This window comes from Bombina bombina, chromosome 2, assembly GCF_027579735.1.
Source record: "Bombina bombina isolate aBomBom1 chromosome 2, aBomBom1.pri, whole genome shotgun sequence".
Lineage (NCBI taxonomy): Eukaryota > Metazoa > Chordata > Amphibia > Anura > Bombinatoridae > Bombina > Bombina bombina.
This window is the reverse complement of record NC_069500.1, coordinates 415,334,075-415,348,458: the sequence shown is the minus strand read 5'-3', so window position 1 is coordinate 415,348,458 and position 14,384 is coordinate 415,334,075. Positions and strand designations below refer to the sequence as shown.

General features: G+C 41.4%; 1 protein-coding gene across 1 annotated transcript in view; it reads right to left on the bottom strand.

Annotated features, from left to right (window-relative positions):
- PPIL2 (peptidylprolyl isomerase like 2) overlaps nucleotides 1–14,384 on the bottom strand; it is a 294,121-nt gene that overhangs the window by 17,154 nt on the left and 262,583 nt on the right. Inside the window, exons 12-18 of the mRNA XM_053701935.1 lie at nucleotides 9,427–9,533; nucleotides 8,436–8,525; nucleotides 8,231–8,264; nucleotides 7,319–7,436; nucleotides 7,180–7,236; nucleotides 7,005–7,077; nucleotides 6,856–6,918 (exon numbers count right to left, since the gene is read on the bottom strand). Of these exons, the coding sequence (XP_053557910.1) occupies nucleotides 6,856–6,918; nucleotides 7,005–7,077; nucleotides 7,180–7,236; nucleotides 7,319–7,436; nucleotides 8,231–8,264; nucleotides 8,436–8,525; nucleotides 9,427–9,533 (542 nt within the window). The remainder of the gene's footprint in view (nucleotides 1–6,855; nucleotides 6,919–7,004; nucleotides 7,078–7,179; nucleotides 7,237–7,318; nucleotides 7,437–8,230; nucleotides 8,265–8,435; nucleotides 8,526–9,426; nucleotides 9,534–14,384) is intronic.

Sequence of the window (14,384 nt, the reverse complement as noted above, 5' to 3'; positions counted from 1 at the left end):
GGAAGCCACAGCCCTAGTGGAGTGAGCTGTGATTCTTTCAGGAGGCTGCCGTCCGGCAGTCTCATAAGCCAATCGGATGATGCTTTTAAGCCAAAAAGAGAGAGAGGTAGAAGTTGCTTTTTGACCTCTCCTTTTACCAGAATAAACAACAAACAAAGAAGATGTTTGTCTGAAATCCTTCGTAGCCTCTAAATAGAATTTTAGAGCACGAACTACATCCAAATTGTGTAACAAACGTTCCTTCTTTGAAACTGGATTCGGACACAAAGAAGGCACAACTATCTCCTGGTTAATGTTTTTGTTAGAAACAACTTTCGGAAGAAAACCAGGTTTAGTACGCAAAACCACCTTATCTGCATGGAACACCAGATAAGGAGGAGAACACTGCAGAGCAGATAACTCTGAAACTCTTTTAGCAGAAGAAATTGCAAACAAAAACAAAACTTTCCAAGATAGTAACTTAATATCTACGGAATGTAAGGGTTCAAACGGAACCCCTTGAAGAACTGAAAGAACTAAATTGAGACTCCAAGGAGGAGTCAAAGGTTTGTAAACAGGCTTGATTCTAACCAGAGCCTGAACAAAAGCTTGAACATCTGGCACAGTCGCCAGCTTTTTGTGAAGTAAAACAGATAAAGCAGAAATCTGTCCCTTCAAAGAATTTGCAGATAATCCTTTCTCCAAACCCTCTTGTAGAAAGGATAGAATCTTAGGAATTTTTATCTTGTTCCATGGGAATCCTTTAGATTCACACCAACAGATATATTTTTTCCATATTTTATGGTAAATTTTCCTAGTTACAGGCTTTCTAGCCTGGATAAGAGTATCAATGACAGAATCTGAAAACCCACGCTTTTATAAAATCAAGCGTTCAATCTCCAAGCAGTCAGTTGGAGTGAAGCCAGATTCGGATGTTCGAATGGACCTTGAACAAGAAGGTCCTGTCTCAAAGGTAGCTTCCATGGTGGAGCCGATGACATATTCACCAGGTCTGCATACCAAGTTCTGCGTGGCCACGCAGGAGCTATCAAGATCACAGAAGCCCTCTCCTGATTGATCCTGGCTACCAGCCTGGGAATGAGAGGAAACGGTGGGAATACATAAGCTAGGTTGAAGGTCCAAGGCGCTATCAGTGCATCTACTAAAGTCGCCTTGGGATCCCTGGATCTGGACCCGTAGCAAGGAACCTTGAAGTTCTGACGAGACGCCATCAGGTCCATGTCTGGAATGCCCCATAATTGAGTTATTTGAGCAAAGATTTCCGGATGGAGTTCCCACTCCCCCGGATGTAAAGTCTGACGACTCAGAAAATCCGCTTCCCAATTTTCCACTCCTGGGATGTGGATTGTAGACAAGTGGCAGGAGTGATTCTCCGCCCATTTAATTATTTTGGTTGATATATGCAACAGTCGTCATGTTGTCTGATTGAAACCTTATGAATTTGGCCTTTGCTAGTTGAGGCCAAGCTTTGAGAGCATTGAATATCGCTCTCAGTTCCAGAATGTTTATCGGGAGAAGAGATTCTTCCCGAGACCATAGACCCTGAGCTTTCAGGGGTTACCAGACCGCGCCCCAGCCCACCAGACTGGCGTCGGTCGTGACAATGACCCACTCTGGTCTGCGGAAGCTCATTCCCTGTGACAGGTTGTCCAGGTTCAGCCACCAACGGAGTGAATCTCTGGTTCTTTGATCTACTTGGATCGTCGGAGACAAGTCTGTATAATCCCCATTCCACTGTCTGAGCATGCACAGTTGTAATGGTCTTAGATGAATTCGTGCAAAAGGAACTATGTCCATTGCCGCAACCATCAAACCTATTACTTCCATGCACTGCGCTATGGAAGGAAGAAGAACAGAATGAAGTACTTGACAAGAGCTTAGAAGTTTTGACTTTCTGGCCTCTGTCAGAAAAATCTTCATTTCTAAGGAGTCTATTATTGTTCCCAAGAAGGGAACTCTTGTTGACGGGGACAGAGAACTTTTTTCTATGTTCACTTTCCACCCGTGAGATCTGAGAAAGGCTAGGACAATGTCCGTATGAGCCTTTGCTTTTGACAGAGACGACGCTTGAATCAGAATGTCGTCCAAGTAAGGTACTACTGCAATGCCCCTTGGTCTTAGCACCGCTAGAAGGGACCCTAGTACCTTTGTGAAAATCCTTGGAGCAGTGGCTAATCCGAATGGAAGTGCCACAAACTGGTAATGCTTGTCCAGAAAGGCGAACCTTAGGAACCGATGATGTTCCTTGTGGATAGGAATATGTAGATACGCATCCTTTAAATCCACTGTGGTCATGAATTGACCTTCCTGGATGGTAGGAGGAATTGTTCGAATGGTTTCCATCTTGAACGATGGAACCCTGAGAAATTTGTTTAGAATCTTGAGATCTAAAATTGGTCTGAATGTTCCTTCTTTTTTGGGAACTATGAACAGATTTTAGTAAAACCCCATCCCTTGTTCTCCTAATGGAACAGGATGAATCACTCCCATTCTTAACAGGTCTTCTACACAATGTAAGAATGCCTGTCTTTTTATTTGGTTTGAAGACAATTGAGACCTGTGGAACCTCCCCCTTGGGGGTAGTTCCTTGAATTCCAGGAGATAACCTTGAGAAACTATTTCTAGTGCCCAAGGATCCTGAACATCTCTTGCCCAAGCCTGAGCAAAGAGAGAGAGTCTGCCCCCCACCAGATCCGGTCCCGGATCGGGGGCCAACACTTCATGCTGTTTTAGTAGCAGTGGCAGGTTTCTTGGCCTGCTTACCCTTGTTCCAGCCTTGCATCGGTCTCCAGGCTGGTTTGGTTTGAGAACTATTACCCTCTTGCTTAGAGGGTGTAGAATTTGAGGCTGGTCCGTTTCTGCGAAAGGGACGAAAATTTGGCTTATTTTTAGCCTTAAAAGACCTATCCTGAGGAAGGGCGTGGCCCTTTCCCCCAGTGATGTCTGAAATAATCTCTTTCAAGTCAGGGCCAAACAGCGTTTTACCCTTGAAAGGGATGTTAAGCAATTTGTTCTTGGAGGACACATCCGCTGACCAAGACTTTAGCCAAAGCGCTCTGCGCGCCACAATAGCAAAACCTGAATTTTTCACCGCTAATCTAGCTAATTGCAAAGTGGCGTCTAAGATAAAAGAGTTAGCCAATTTAAGTGCTTGAACTCTGTCCATAACCTCCTCATACGAAGATTCTTTATTGAGCGACTTTTCTAGTTCTTCGAACCAGAAACACGCTGCTGTAGTGACAGGAACAATGCATGAAATTGGTTGTAGAAGGTAACCTTGCTGAACAAACATCTTTTTAAGCAAACCCTCTAATTTTTTATCCATAGGATCTTTGAAAGCACAACTATCTTCTATAGGGATAGTAGTGCGTTTGTTTAGAGTAGAAACCGCCCCCTCGACCTTGGGGACTGTCTGCCATAAGTCCTTTCTGGGGTCGACCATAGGAAATAATTTCTTAAATATAGGGGGAGGAACAAAAGGTATGCCGGGCCTTTCCCATTCCTTATTTACAATGTCCGCCACCCGCTTGGGTATAGGAAAAGCATCGGGGGGCACCGGGACCTCTAGGAACTTGTCCATCTTACATAATTTCTCTGGAATGACCAAATTGTCACAATCATCCAGAGTAGATAACACCTCCTTAAGCAGAGCGCGGAGATGTTCTAATTTAAATTTAAAAGTCATAACATCAGGTTCAGCTTGTTGAGAAATTTTTCCTGAATCTGAAATTTCTCCCTCAGACAAAACCTCCCTCCTGGCCCCTTCAGATTGGTGTGAGGGTATGTCAGAACCATTATCATCAGCGTCCTCATGCTCTTCAGTATCTAAAACAGAGCAATCGCGCTTTCTCTGATAAGTGGGCATTTTGGACAAAATGTTTTTAATAGAATTATCCATTACAGCCGTTAATTGTTGCATAGTAAGAAGGATTGGCGCACTAGATGTACTAGGGACCTCTTGTGTGGGCAAGACTGGTGTAGACACAGAAGGGGATGATGCAGTACCATGCTTACTCCCCTCGCTTGAGGAATCATCTTGGGCAACATCATTATCAGTGGCATCATTGTCCCTACTTTGTTTGGACACTATGTCACATTCATCACATATATTTAAATGGGGAGGAACCTTGGCTTTCAAACATACAGAACATCGTCTATCTGATGGTTCAGACATGTTAACAGGCATAAACTTGATAACAAAGCACAAAAAACGTTTTAAAATAAAACCGTTACTGTCACTTTAAATTTTAAACTGAACACACTTTATTACTGAATATGTGAAAAAGAATGAAGGAATTGTTCAAAATTCACCAAAATTTCACCACAGTGTCTTAAAGCCTTAAAAGTATTGCACACCAAATTTGAAAGCTTTAACTCTTAAAATAACGGAACCGGAGCCGTTTTTACATTTAACCCCTATACAGTCCCTGGTATCTGCTTTGCTGAGACCCAACCAAGCCCAGAGGGGAATACGATACCAAATGACGCCTTCAATAAGCTTTTTCAGTGGTTCTTAGCTCCTCACACATGCATCTGCATGCCTTGCTTTCCAAAAACAACTGCGCATTAGTGGCGCGAAAATGAGGCTCTGTCTATGACTAGAAAAGGCCCCCAGTGAAAAAGGTGTCCAATACAGTGCCTGCCGTTTTTTTAATACATCCCCAAGATTAAAAGAACTATTTATAGTTATAATCCACTAAAAATACTTATAAAGTAATCGTTTTAGCCCAGAAAAATGTCTACCAGTCTTTAAAGCCCTTGTGAAGCCCTTTATTCTTATACTAAACTAAGAAAATGGCTTACCGGTTCCCATAGGGAAAATGACAGCTTCCAGCATTACCAAGTCTTGTTAGAAATGTGTCATACCTCAAGCAGCAAAGTCTGCCCACTGTTTCCCCCAACTGAAGTTAATTCATCTCAACAGTCCTGTGTGGAAACAGCCATCGATTTTAGTAACGGTTGCTAAAATCATCTTCCTCTTACAAACAGAAATCTTCATCTCTTTTCTGTTTCAGAGTAAATAGTAGATACCAGCACTATTTTAAAATAACAAACTCTTGATTGAAGAATAAAAACTACATTTAAACACCAAAAAACTCTTAACCATCTCCGTGGAGATGTTGCCTGTGCAACGGCAAAGAGAATGACTGGGGTAGGCGGAGCCTAGGAGGGATCATGTGACCAGCTTTGCTGGGCTCTTTGCCATTTCCTGTTGGGGAAGAGAATATCCCACAAGTAAGGATGACGCCGTGGACCGGACACACCTATGTTGGAGAAAAGAGATTGGAAGTTGTTCTATGGACTCTATTGGGACATGAAATATGTCATTTATATTCATATTTTAGATTACTCACACCATTTGAGTACTGTTGACAAAATGTATTAAATTACATGGGTGTGTACAGATTTTTTTTACTTATTTGCACACTTCTTCCATAGACACCTTTAATAATTATTATTTGTAGTATTTCCTGTAGAAATATGTTAACTGAAATATTTTATTTGTGGTATTATCTGAGGGCTAAGATTATCTTGGGTTAACTACTAGATATGTGCACTTTAACAAGAATACATCTGGCTCCGAAAAGAGCCCAAAGGGCCGCCTTCTTCCACATTCGGCAGTGAACGAAACTGCTGCATGCACACATCTAGTAACTACTGTAATGTGAGAAAGGTGGCTACCACATGAGTGTCTAACACTTGGCTTTTAATCTAACTAGACAAAAAAGTTTGTGAATGATTTACTCTCTCTCAGGAGAGATATCAGTTTTGTAATATTTGTTTGTTTCCATTCTGCAGAGAGTGTCATATTTTCCATAGCTACGTTTCCTCTATGTTTTGTTTTTCATGTATTAGTTATTTTGAAAAAGGTTTAAAGATACAAGTCTGAATGAAGATTGGTGTAAACCAACTAATGTACATATATTTACAAAGTAAAGTTGAATAACGATTATTAAACTATGAATGGGTATAAACCAAAACAGTGGAGATAAAATAGAAAAACAGGAGGCGAATTACGGAACTATCAAACAGCACAAAGTAGCTTGTAATGAAGAGAGAGAAATGAAGGAAGGAGGAAGAGGAGAGGGGAGCAGAGGGAAAGAGTAAAAGAAGAAAAAGGATGATAGGACAAACCTCTTTAAACATTGTAAAAGTAACATATGAAGTGTTGCAGCTGTGCTACATCCGGAACCACTTTCAATAAAAAGAGCAAGGCCATCGCTCTAAGCTCCAGCAACACCGCCATATACCAAGGGTTTAGGTAGGAACTGGGTGGGAAACATGAAAAGGGTGATATTCTCATGTTTTCCAGCTGTCCCAATAAAATGCAATCATTGTAATTGCATCAAGTTTACCTAACTTGCTACAGTATAATATTACTGAGTGATAGGATGGGTGACTAGGTTGCACCATTCCAGTAAGGATGGGGTTGTTCTTTTATTTAATGAAAGAGAGAGCTGTAGAGTCACCAGTACATTGTGGCAGGTGACGTGTGCATTACAGATAATCCGCTAGAATTCTTATGTCTGTTAGGTGATTTGTGCATTACAGATAATCCGCTAGAATTCTTATGTCCGTTAGGTGATTTGTGCATTACAGTTTTTTATTGATGCCCTTTACGCTAAACTGGTTTCTATAATGTTTGTCCTGCATGCATATATATCTCTCCATAAAAAGAAATAATAATAAAAAAAATTGGATCTACAGCAATCTATCTTGTTGCTACTATAAGCTATATACTCCTGGAATAATCTTTGAATATTACTTTATGCACACAAATGTTGGTTTCCTGTAAAAAGATTTAGCCTGTGCAGTAATGTATTTGTACTGGTTAACTAGAGTACAGGTTCTTACCTGTGTATCAGCCTCGTCATACGGATCTACAAAAACTGTGGTACTCTCTATACGGATATCCTCCTGCAGAAAAGCATATAGATGAGTAAAGTAGTAAAGAAAAAAACAGACTGTATGTAGTTGGTACCAGGAAATGTGCAGACTTGTACCTTAGGTCGATCTGTCTTGTGATCAGTTTCCACGTTCTCCATTGCTGTCAGTGTGTCAAAACCACCAACCACTCTACAGAGGGAATGAAAACAGAAATGAAAAGTTAAGATACAACAAGAAAAATATTGCTGTTAAGGAGAAAGTGCTATCCTGGCAAATATTTCTATGACTTACTTTCCAAACACTGTATGCTTCTTGTCTAGATACGCACAAGAACGGAAGGTAATGAAGCTGCAGGAGGACAAGATTACAGAGTTAGACACTTGCTCATGTGAATCAACAGAGAATAAGTAAACTCTGATACATCACTTACAACTGAGACTTGTTTGTATTAGGCCCAGTGTTGGCCATACTGAGAACACCACGTCCCGTATGTGACAAATTGGGCTTAATCTCATCTTTAAAGGGCTTTCCCCAATACGACTCCCCACCTAAAATAAATAATCAAAATGTATTATAAGCAGAGGCAATATCTAAAAAAAACTAGATGCTGCCCCCCCCCAAATTCCAATCCATTACAGTTTGAAGCAGCACAAAGTGTTGTATTCAGATTAGGAGGATTTCTGAGACTGTTACAAATTAAACTAATTAAGCCTTCCAAATTACATATGCAATAAGTGTAATATCACACTTGGATTGAATAAACTCATTAAAACTAAAAGAAAAGGGCTGTCCTTGAGCTCTTTGGCACAGTTTTTTCCACAGACCTACACTGAAGTGAAACATACAATGTAAAGTGTGAAAACTGGAAGCTAATTGAATAAACAATTATGACTGCCTAAGGTTGTTAAGGAAAAACACCTGCCTTTCAGTTCATGACAGGAGCAATGATCAATTTGTGTCCAAACACTTAAGTGCAAATTAGAAGTGAACATATAGATGATTCTATTTTAGTTTGGTAAATCTTATAAACTTTACCAAAACTTTAATAAACTTTTTCTGATTTATGTTTTTTCAAATGTAAACTGAACATGTATGAAATAACTTTCTGTAACAGGCCAACATACATAGCTGAATTAGATGAATGATAAAAACCTGTGCAATAAGGGTTTTCTTACAGATTGGAATACTGTTGGTAGGGGTTCTCAGGTGGATTTTTGTAGTGTGATGTTTATTTAAAAAAAAAAAAAACCCTGTGAAATCTGGTTTTCAGATAAACTGGAATTGCCTTAAAAGCTTTTGTAATTGACTGGATAACATACCAATGTTATTAAAACCATCATACCTGTCCCAGTGCCTGTGGGATCTCCTCCTTGGATCTGAAAGGAAAGTAACAATCACTGTATTTAAAAACAACAACAAAAAACCCAACAACAACAAAAACAACTTTCGATTACACCTTCTCCTCAGGCAGGCAGCCTATCACCCTCTAACATAACACCTGAGTCCATGGCTGTAACACAGATTGTTTAAGAATTATGGATGCTTACCACAAAGTTACGAATGGAACGGTGGAAGATGGTCCCATCGTAATAATTCTTCTTACAGAGCTTGATGAAATTCTCACAAGTTTTTGGGATCTAGAAGAAAGGGTTAATACATTCATTGCATAGTAGAAATGGATGCAGAAGATTAGACTTTATAAACAAATATATATTATCAAGAAAAAGAAGTGATGCTCAAATAACAGTGACATAAAGGAAAAAGGGAAGTAAAACCATAGAAGTGGATTCATGTAACATTCTAAGGAATTTAAAAATGAAAATTAATATAATTTGAAAATTCTAAGTAGATATTTAAACAATGTTTTTTTTTTCTTTAAATATCAATCAATTAGAGGAGAATCTAAACGGATCTGAATCACACAATATATCCAGATCATATACTAAATCTAAAAAAGAGAAACACACCAAAATCTTCCAACAGATCTGTCTTTTGCATGCATTCAAGATACAGAACACTTGTGATGCTGCTGTCCCTGCAACATCAGTTTAAATGGGTCAGTAGTTCTTTAAATATTTAACACTTCACATTCTCTTCTCCACCCCCTCAATCAAATGCTGTAAGCCACACCCTCATTCTGTTGCCACAGTAATGGGAATAAATCCTGGGAGCTGATAAGGAGTTGCTATGGCAGCTATGCTATCTGTGCTGTTTGAGAGAGAATTAAAGGTAAAGAAACCCTGTCAAATGGCTTAATCTAAGACCCTGGCAATTGTACATTGTTTACTACCATTTACCTGAAAGCAATAACATGCATTAAAGCACTAAAAATATATTTTAACCATTTGCTTGCCAAATAACGCTATACCACATGACTCTGCAAGGTGTTGCAGTCCTAAGTGGCAATAAAGAAGTTAAAATCCCTTAATTACTGTTTCACCAGCCTCAATACTATCAACATAATAAACTGTACTTGAATAAAGTAACCCTTAAACACACAATAGTAAAGGAAGGTTCAGTCAAGCAGGCAATACCCACCTTGTCGCAATACAATTCCAGATTGAGGTCTCCTTTGTTAGTGTGCAAGCGTACATAGCCCTTCTTCTTAACATACTGATAACGCACAGTGTCATCTGCTATGGCAGCTGCAAAAACACGAAAGGTGCATGTTCACTAATAAGCAGTCAGGACAGTAAGAGAATGTCCCCCTGCAGATTGACACAATAAATAGAGTTATCTATTCATTTCCATGTGATGGTAGCACTGGAAGGTATAGCTATAGATAGACTGGATCACAAAGCAAAAACATAATTTATGCTCCCCAGATAAATTCCTTTCCTTACTGGCAGGGAGAGTTCACAACTTCATTCCTTACTGTTGGGAAACACAACACCTGGCCACCAGGAGGAGGCAAAGACACCCCAGCCAAAGGCTTAAATATCCCTCCCACTTCCCCTATCCCCCAGTCATTCTGCCGAGGAACAAGGAAAAGTAGGAGAAACATTAGGGTATAAAGGTGCCAGAAGAAATAATATAAAAAGGGAGCCGCCCAACAAAAAATAAATTACGGGCGGGGCTGTGGACTCTCCTTGCCAGGAAGGAAAGGAATTTATCTGGTAAGCATAAATTATGTTTTCCTTCCATAAGGCAGGGAGAGTCCACGACTTCATTCCTTACTGTTGGGAAAACTATACCAAAGCTCCAGAGGACACTCAATGAATAACGGAAGGGAACAAAAAAAGGAGGTGGACCCTATTCTGAGGGCACCACAGCCTGCAAAACTTTTCTCCCGAAAGCTGCTTCAGGCGAAGCAAACACATCAAGCATGTAAAATTTAGAAAAACTGTGTAAGAAGGAGGTAGCCGCCTTACAAATCTGATCCATAGAGGCTTCGTTCTTAAAAGCCCAGGAGGAAGTCACTGCTCTAGTGGAATGAGCCGTTAACCTCTCAGGAGGCTGTCGTCCCGCTGTCTCATAAGCTAAGCGGATCACACTCCTCAACCAGAAAGATAGGGAAGTCGTAATAGCCTTCTGCTCCTTACACTTCACTGTATAAATTACAAAGAGGAAGATTGTCTGAATTCCTTAGTAGCCTGAAGATAGAACTTCAAGGCACGAACCATATCCAGATTGTGAAGCAAGCGTCCCTTAGCTGAAGAAGGATTAGGACACAAGGAAGGAACAACAATTTCTTGATTAATGTTACGGTCCGACACCACCTTAGGAAGGAACCCTAATTTAGTACATAAAACAGCCTTATCAGCATGGAAAACAAGATAAGGAGAGTCACAATGTAAAGCAGAAATCTCAGAAACTCTGCGCGCAGAGGCAATAGCCAGCAAAAAAAGAACCTTTCAAGATAAATTAAATGTCAACAGTATGCATAGGCTCAAACGGAGCCTGCTGCAAAACACTAAGAACAAGATTTAGGCTCCAAGGCAGAGCCCCAGATTTAAACACAGGTCTGATCCTAAAGGGAGAGTTCCAGAGGGGAACCTCAAGAGGCACGCTGACAATGTGAAAATAAAACAAATGTTGTAATGTTCCAAAGTTTTACCAATCGTGACTTCAAACAAAAGCTTTCTTCGATATTCCCATACAACATAAAGTTCTGGGTGATGGCTGAAATCCTTCAGTGGGACAGAAAGGCAGCTCCTCTAAGACCCGGTGTGTGGGACGAACTGAGAGAATGAAAAGAACAAAAAGAGGGCGCCTCATAGTGTAATATGTTCCGTGTGTAAGGTTGGTAGACAGGGAGATATATATGCTCACCAGATATATAGGCACCGTGTTATGACCGGTGCAGGATAGCAGGCTAGCACTTAACAGTGGCTAGTGCACTGAAGGGAATGCCTCTGGTTTGGTCTCCCGCTGTGGTGACTCATTGCACGGCTCTCGATATCGGGACCAAAAGGTTGCAGACAGGGTTTTTTTGGCAATCAGTTCAAAGACAACTTCCAATAATAAAAAAATGTAAACGCTTTATTGTTACAAGGCAACACGTTTCTTGACCAAACACTGGTCATTTCTTCAGGCAAAAAGCGGATACAAAAAGATACAACAAGCAACATTATATACACTTGTAATTAAAAAAATGGAAGTTGTCATTTGTGCAAAGACCAATAGGAGTCCAACAGGTGATCTCAAAATAAAAAATGAATATCTATTAGTCGATAACTTCATTTCACATAGTGTGTATTGTATATCTGTTAATAAAATTTTGGAGTTTAATTTGAGAAAAAAAAAGTCCAACATTAACACAATGGTAAAATTTTTACCTCAAAAATGTCATTGGATAAAAAATGAATGCATTCGGATTAGATCCTAGTCAGAGCCTTAAGAAAGGACTGCACATCCAGAAGCTCAGCCAATCTCTTGTGCAGTAACACCGACAGGGCCGATATCTGTCCCTTTAGGGAACTAGCAGATAGACCCTTCTCCAGTCCATCCTGGAGAAAAGATAAAATTCTGGCACCCTTAACCTTATGCCAGGAAAAAACACGCTCCTCACACCAGTACAAGTAAGTCCTCCACACTTTATGGTAGATAGGACGAGTAACTGGCTTACAAGCTTGAACCACAGAGTATCGATACCACTCTCAGAGAACCCTCTCTTGACTAAGCGTTCCACGCAGTAAGCTTTAGATAATCTAGATTTAGATGAACAAAGGGATCCTGTATCAGCAGATCTCTGCAACAAGGTAACCTCCACTGAGGAGATGAGGACATCCCCACCAGATCCGCAAACCATGTCCTTCGCGGCCATGATGGAGCAATCAAAATCACTGATGCTCGCTCCTGCTTGATGCGGGCTACCACACAAGGGAGAAACAGTAATGGAGGAAAAAAGTATATGAGTCTGAATATCCATGGTACTGCTAGGGCTCCATCAATTCCGCCTGAGGATCCCTCGACCCGTACCTGGGTAGCTTGGTAATGAGGCGGGATGCCATGAGATCTATCTCCGGCGTCCCCCACTCGCTGCATATTCTACAAACACCTCGGGGTTGAGAGGCCATTCCCCTGGGTGAAAGTATTGCCTGCTGAGGAAGTCCGTTACCTAGTTGTCCACACCCGAAATGTGGATGGCTGACAGCGTACATCTGTGAGTCTCAGCCCACTGTAGTATCTAAGATACTTCTCTCATCGCCAAGGAACTTCTAGCTCCCCCTGATGGTTGATGTAGGCAACTGAGGATATATTTCTGTCTGGAATCTGATAAACTGGGACGAACCCCGAAGGGGCCAAGCCTTCAAGGCATTGAAGATTGCCTGGAGTTCCAATGTATTGATCAGAAGGGAGGACTCATCCTGAGTCCACAGTCCTTGTGCCTTCTTGGCACCCCAAATGGCTCCCCAGCCTGAAAGGATTGTGTCTGTAGTCACAATCTCCCAGGTCTCAAGAAGCACGTGCCTTGAGACAGATGATCTGGACAGAGCCACCAAGAGCACAAGTCTCTCGACAGGTTGTCCAGCATAATCTGCTGAGACAGATCTGAATGGTTGCCGTTCCATTTTCTCAGCATGCATAGTTGTTAGGGTCTAAGACGGAATCTGGCAAAAGGAATGATGTCCATACAGGACACCATGAGTCCAACCACCTCCATAGACTGAGCCACTGAGGGTCTCAAGGAGGCCTGGAGGGCAAGACATGCAGAAGTTAGCTTGCAACGTCTTTGGTCTGTGAGGAATATTCTCATGGATATAGAGTCTATTATTGTCCCCAGGAAATTCACCTTTGTACTTGGAGTAAGAGAACTCTTTTCCAAGTTTATCTTTCATCCATGTGATAGAAAATTGAGAAGGGACCCCGAATGTTCTTCTGCTAGACGAAAAGAAAGTGCCTGCACCAAGATATCATCAAGGTAAGGCGTTGCTGCAATACCTCGTGTTCTGGCAACGGCTAGAAGAGCCCCCAGAACCTTCGTAAATATCCTTGGAGCAGTAGCTAGGCCAAACGGAAGAGCTATGAACTGGAAGTGCTGGTCCAGAAAGGCAAAACTCAGGAAGGTATGCATCCTTCAGGTCTATGGTGGTCATAAACTGTCCTTCCTGAACCAGAGGAAGGATTGACCGTATTGTGTCCATCTTGAAAGAGGGAACACTCAGAAACTTGTTTAGGCACTTTAGGTCCAGAATTGGATGAAAAGTTCCCTCCTTCTTTGGAACCACGAAAAGGTTTGAATAAAACCACAAACCTCTTTCTGCTGTAGGTAGTGGGACAATTACTCCTACAGATGAGATATCCCGTACGCAACCTAAGAAGGCACCCCTCTTTTCTGGTCTTGTAGACAGACTGGAGAGTAGAAATCTGACCAGGCGGATGAAACTGGAATCCTATACCGTATCCTTGAGATACAACCTCCAGGACCCAAGGATCCTGTACATCCTGGAACCAAGCATCTAAAAAAAAAAGACAGTCTGCCCCCTACTTGATCCGATCCACGATCGGGGGCTGCCCCTTTATGCCGATTTGTTCTCAGCAGGCTTCTTAGTCTGTTTGGACTTATTCCAGGACTGAGCTGGCTTCCAACTACTTTTGGGCTGCTCCGACTTGGAGGATTGTTGTCATTGTGATTTGTCACAACAAAAGGAACGAAAATAAGACGATTGCCGTTCCTTAGGCCTATTTTTCTTATCTTGCGTAGGGAGGCACCTTCCCCTCCGGTAACCGTAGAAATAATGAAGTCCAGCCCCCTGGACCAAATAAAATTTTCCCCTTGAAAGGAAGAGAAAGGAGTCTGGATTTAGAAGTCATATCTGCATACCAAGACTTCAACCAGAAAGCCCGGCGGTCTAGGACCGCAAATCCAGAAGCCTTTGCATTTAGGCGAATAATATGCATATTCGCGTCACAGATGAAGGAGTTAGCAATTTTTAGGGCCTTAATTCTCTCCTGAATATCCTCGAGGGGAGTCTCCACTTCAATGAGCTCCGACCAGTAGGTAGCTGCTCCAGCAACCGCGGCTACAGCTGCTGCAGGTTGAAATAAAAACC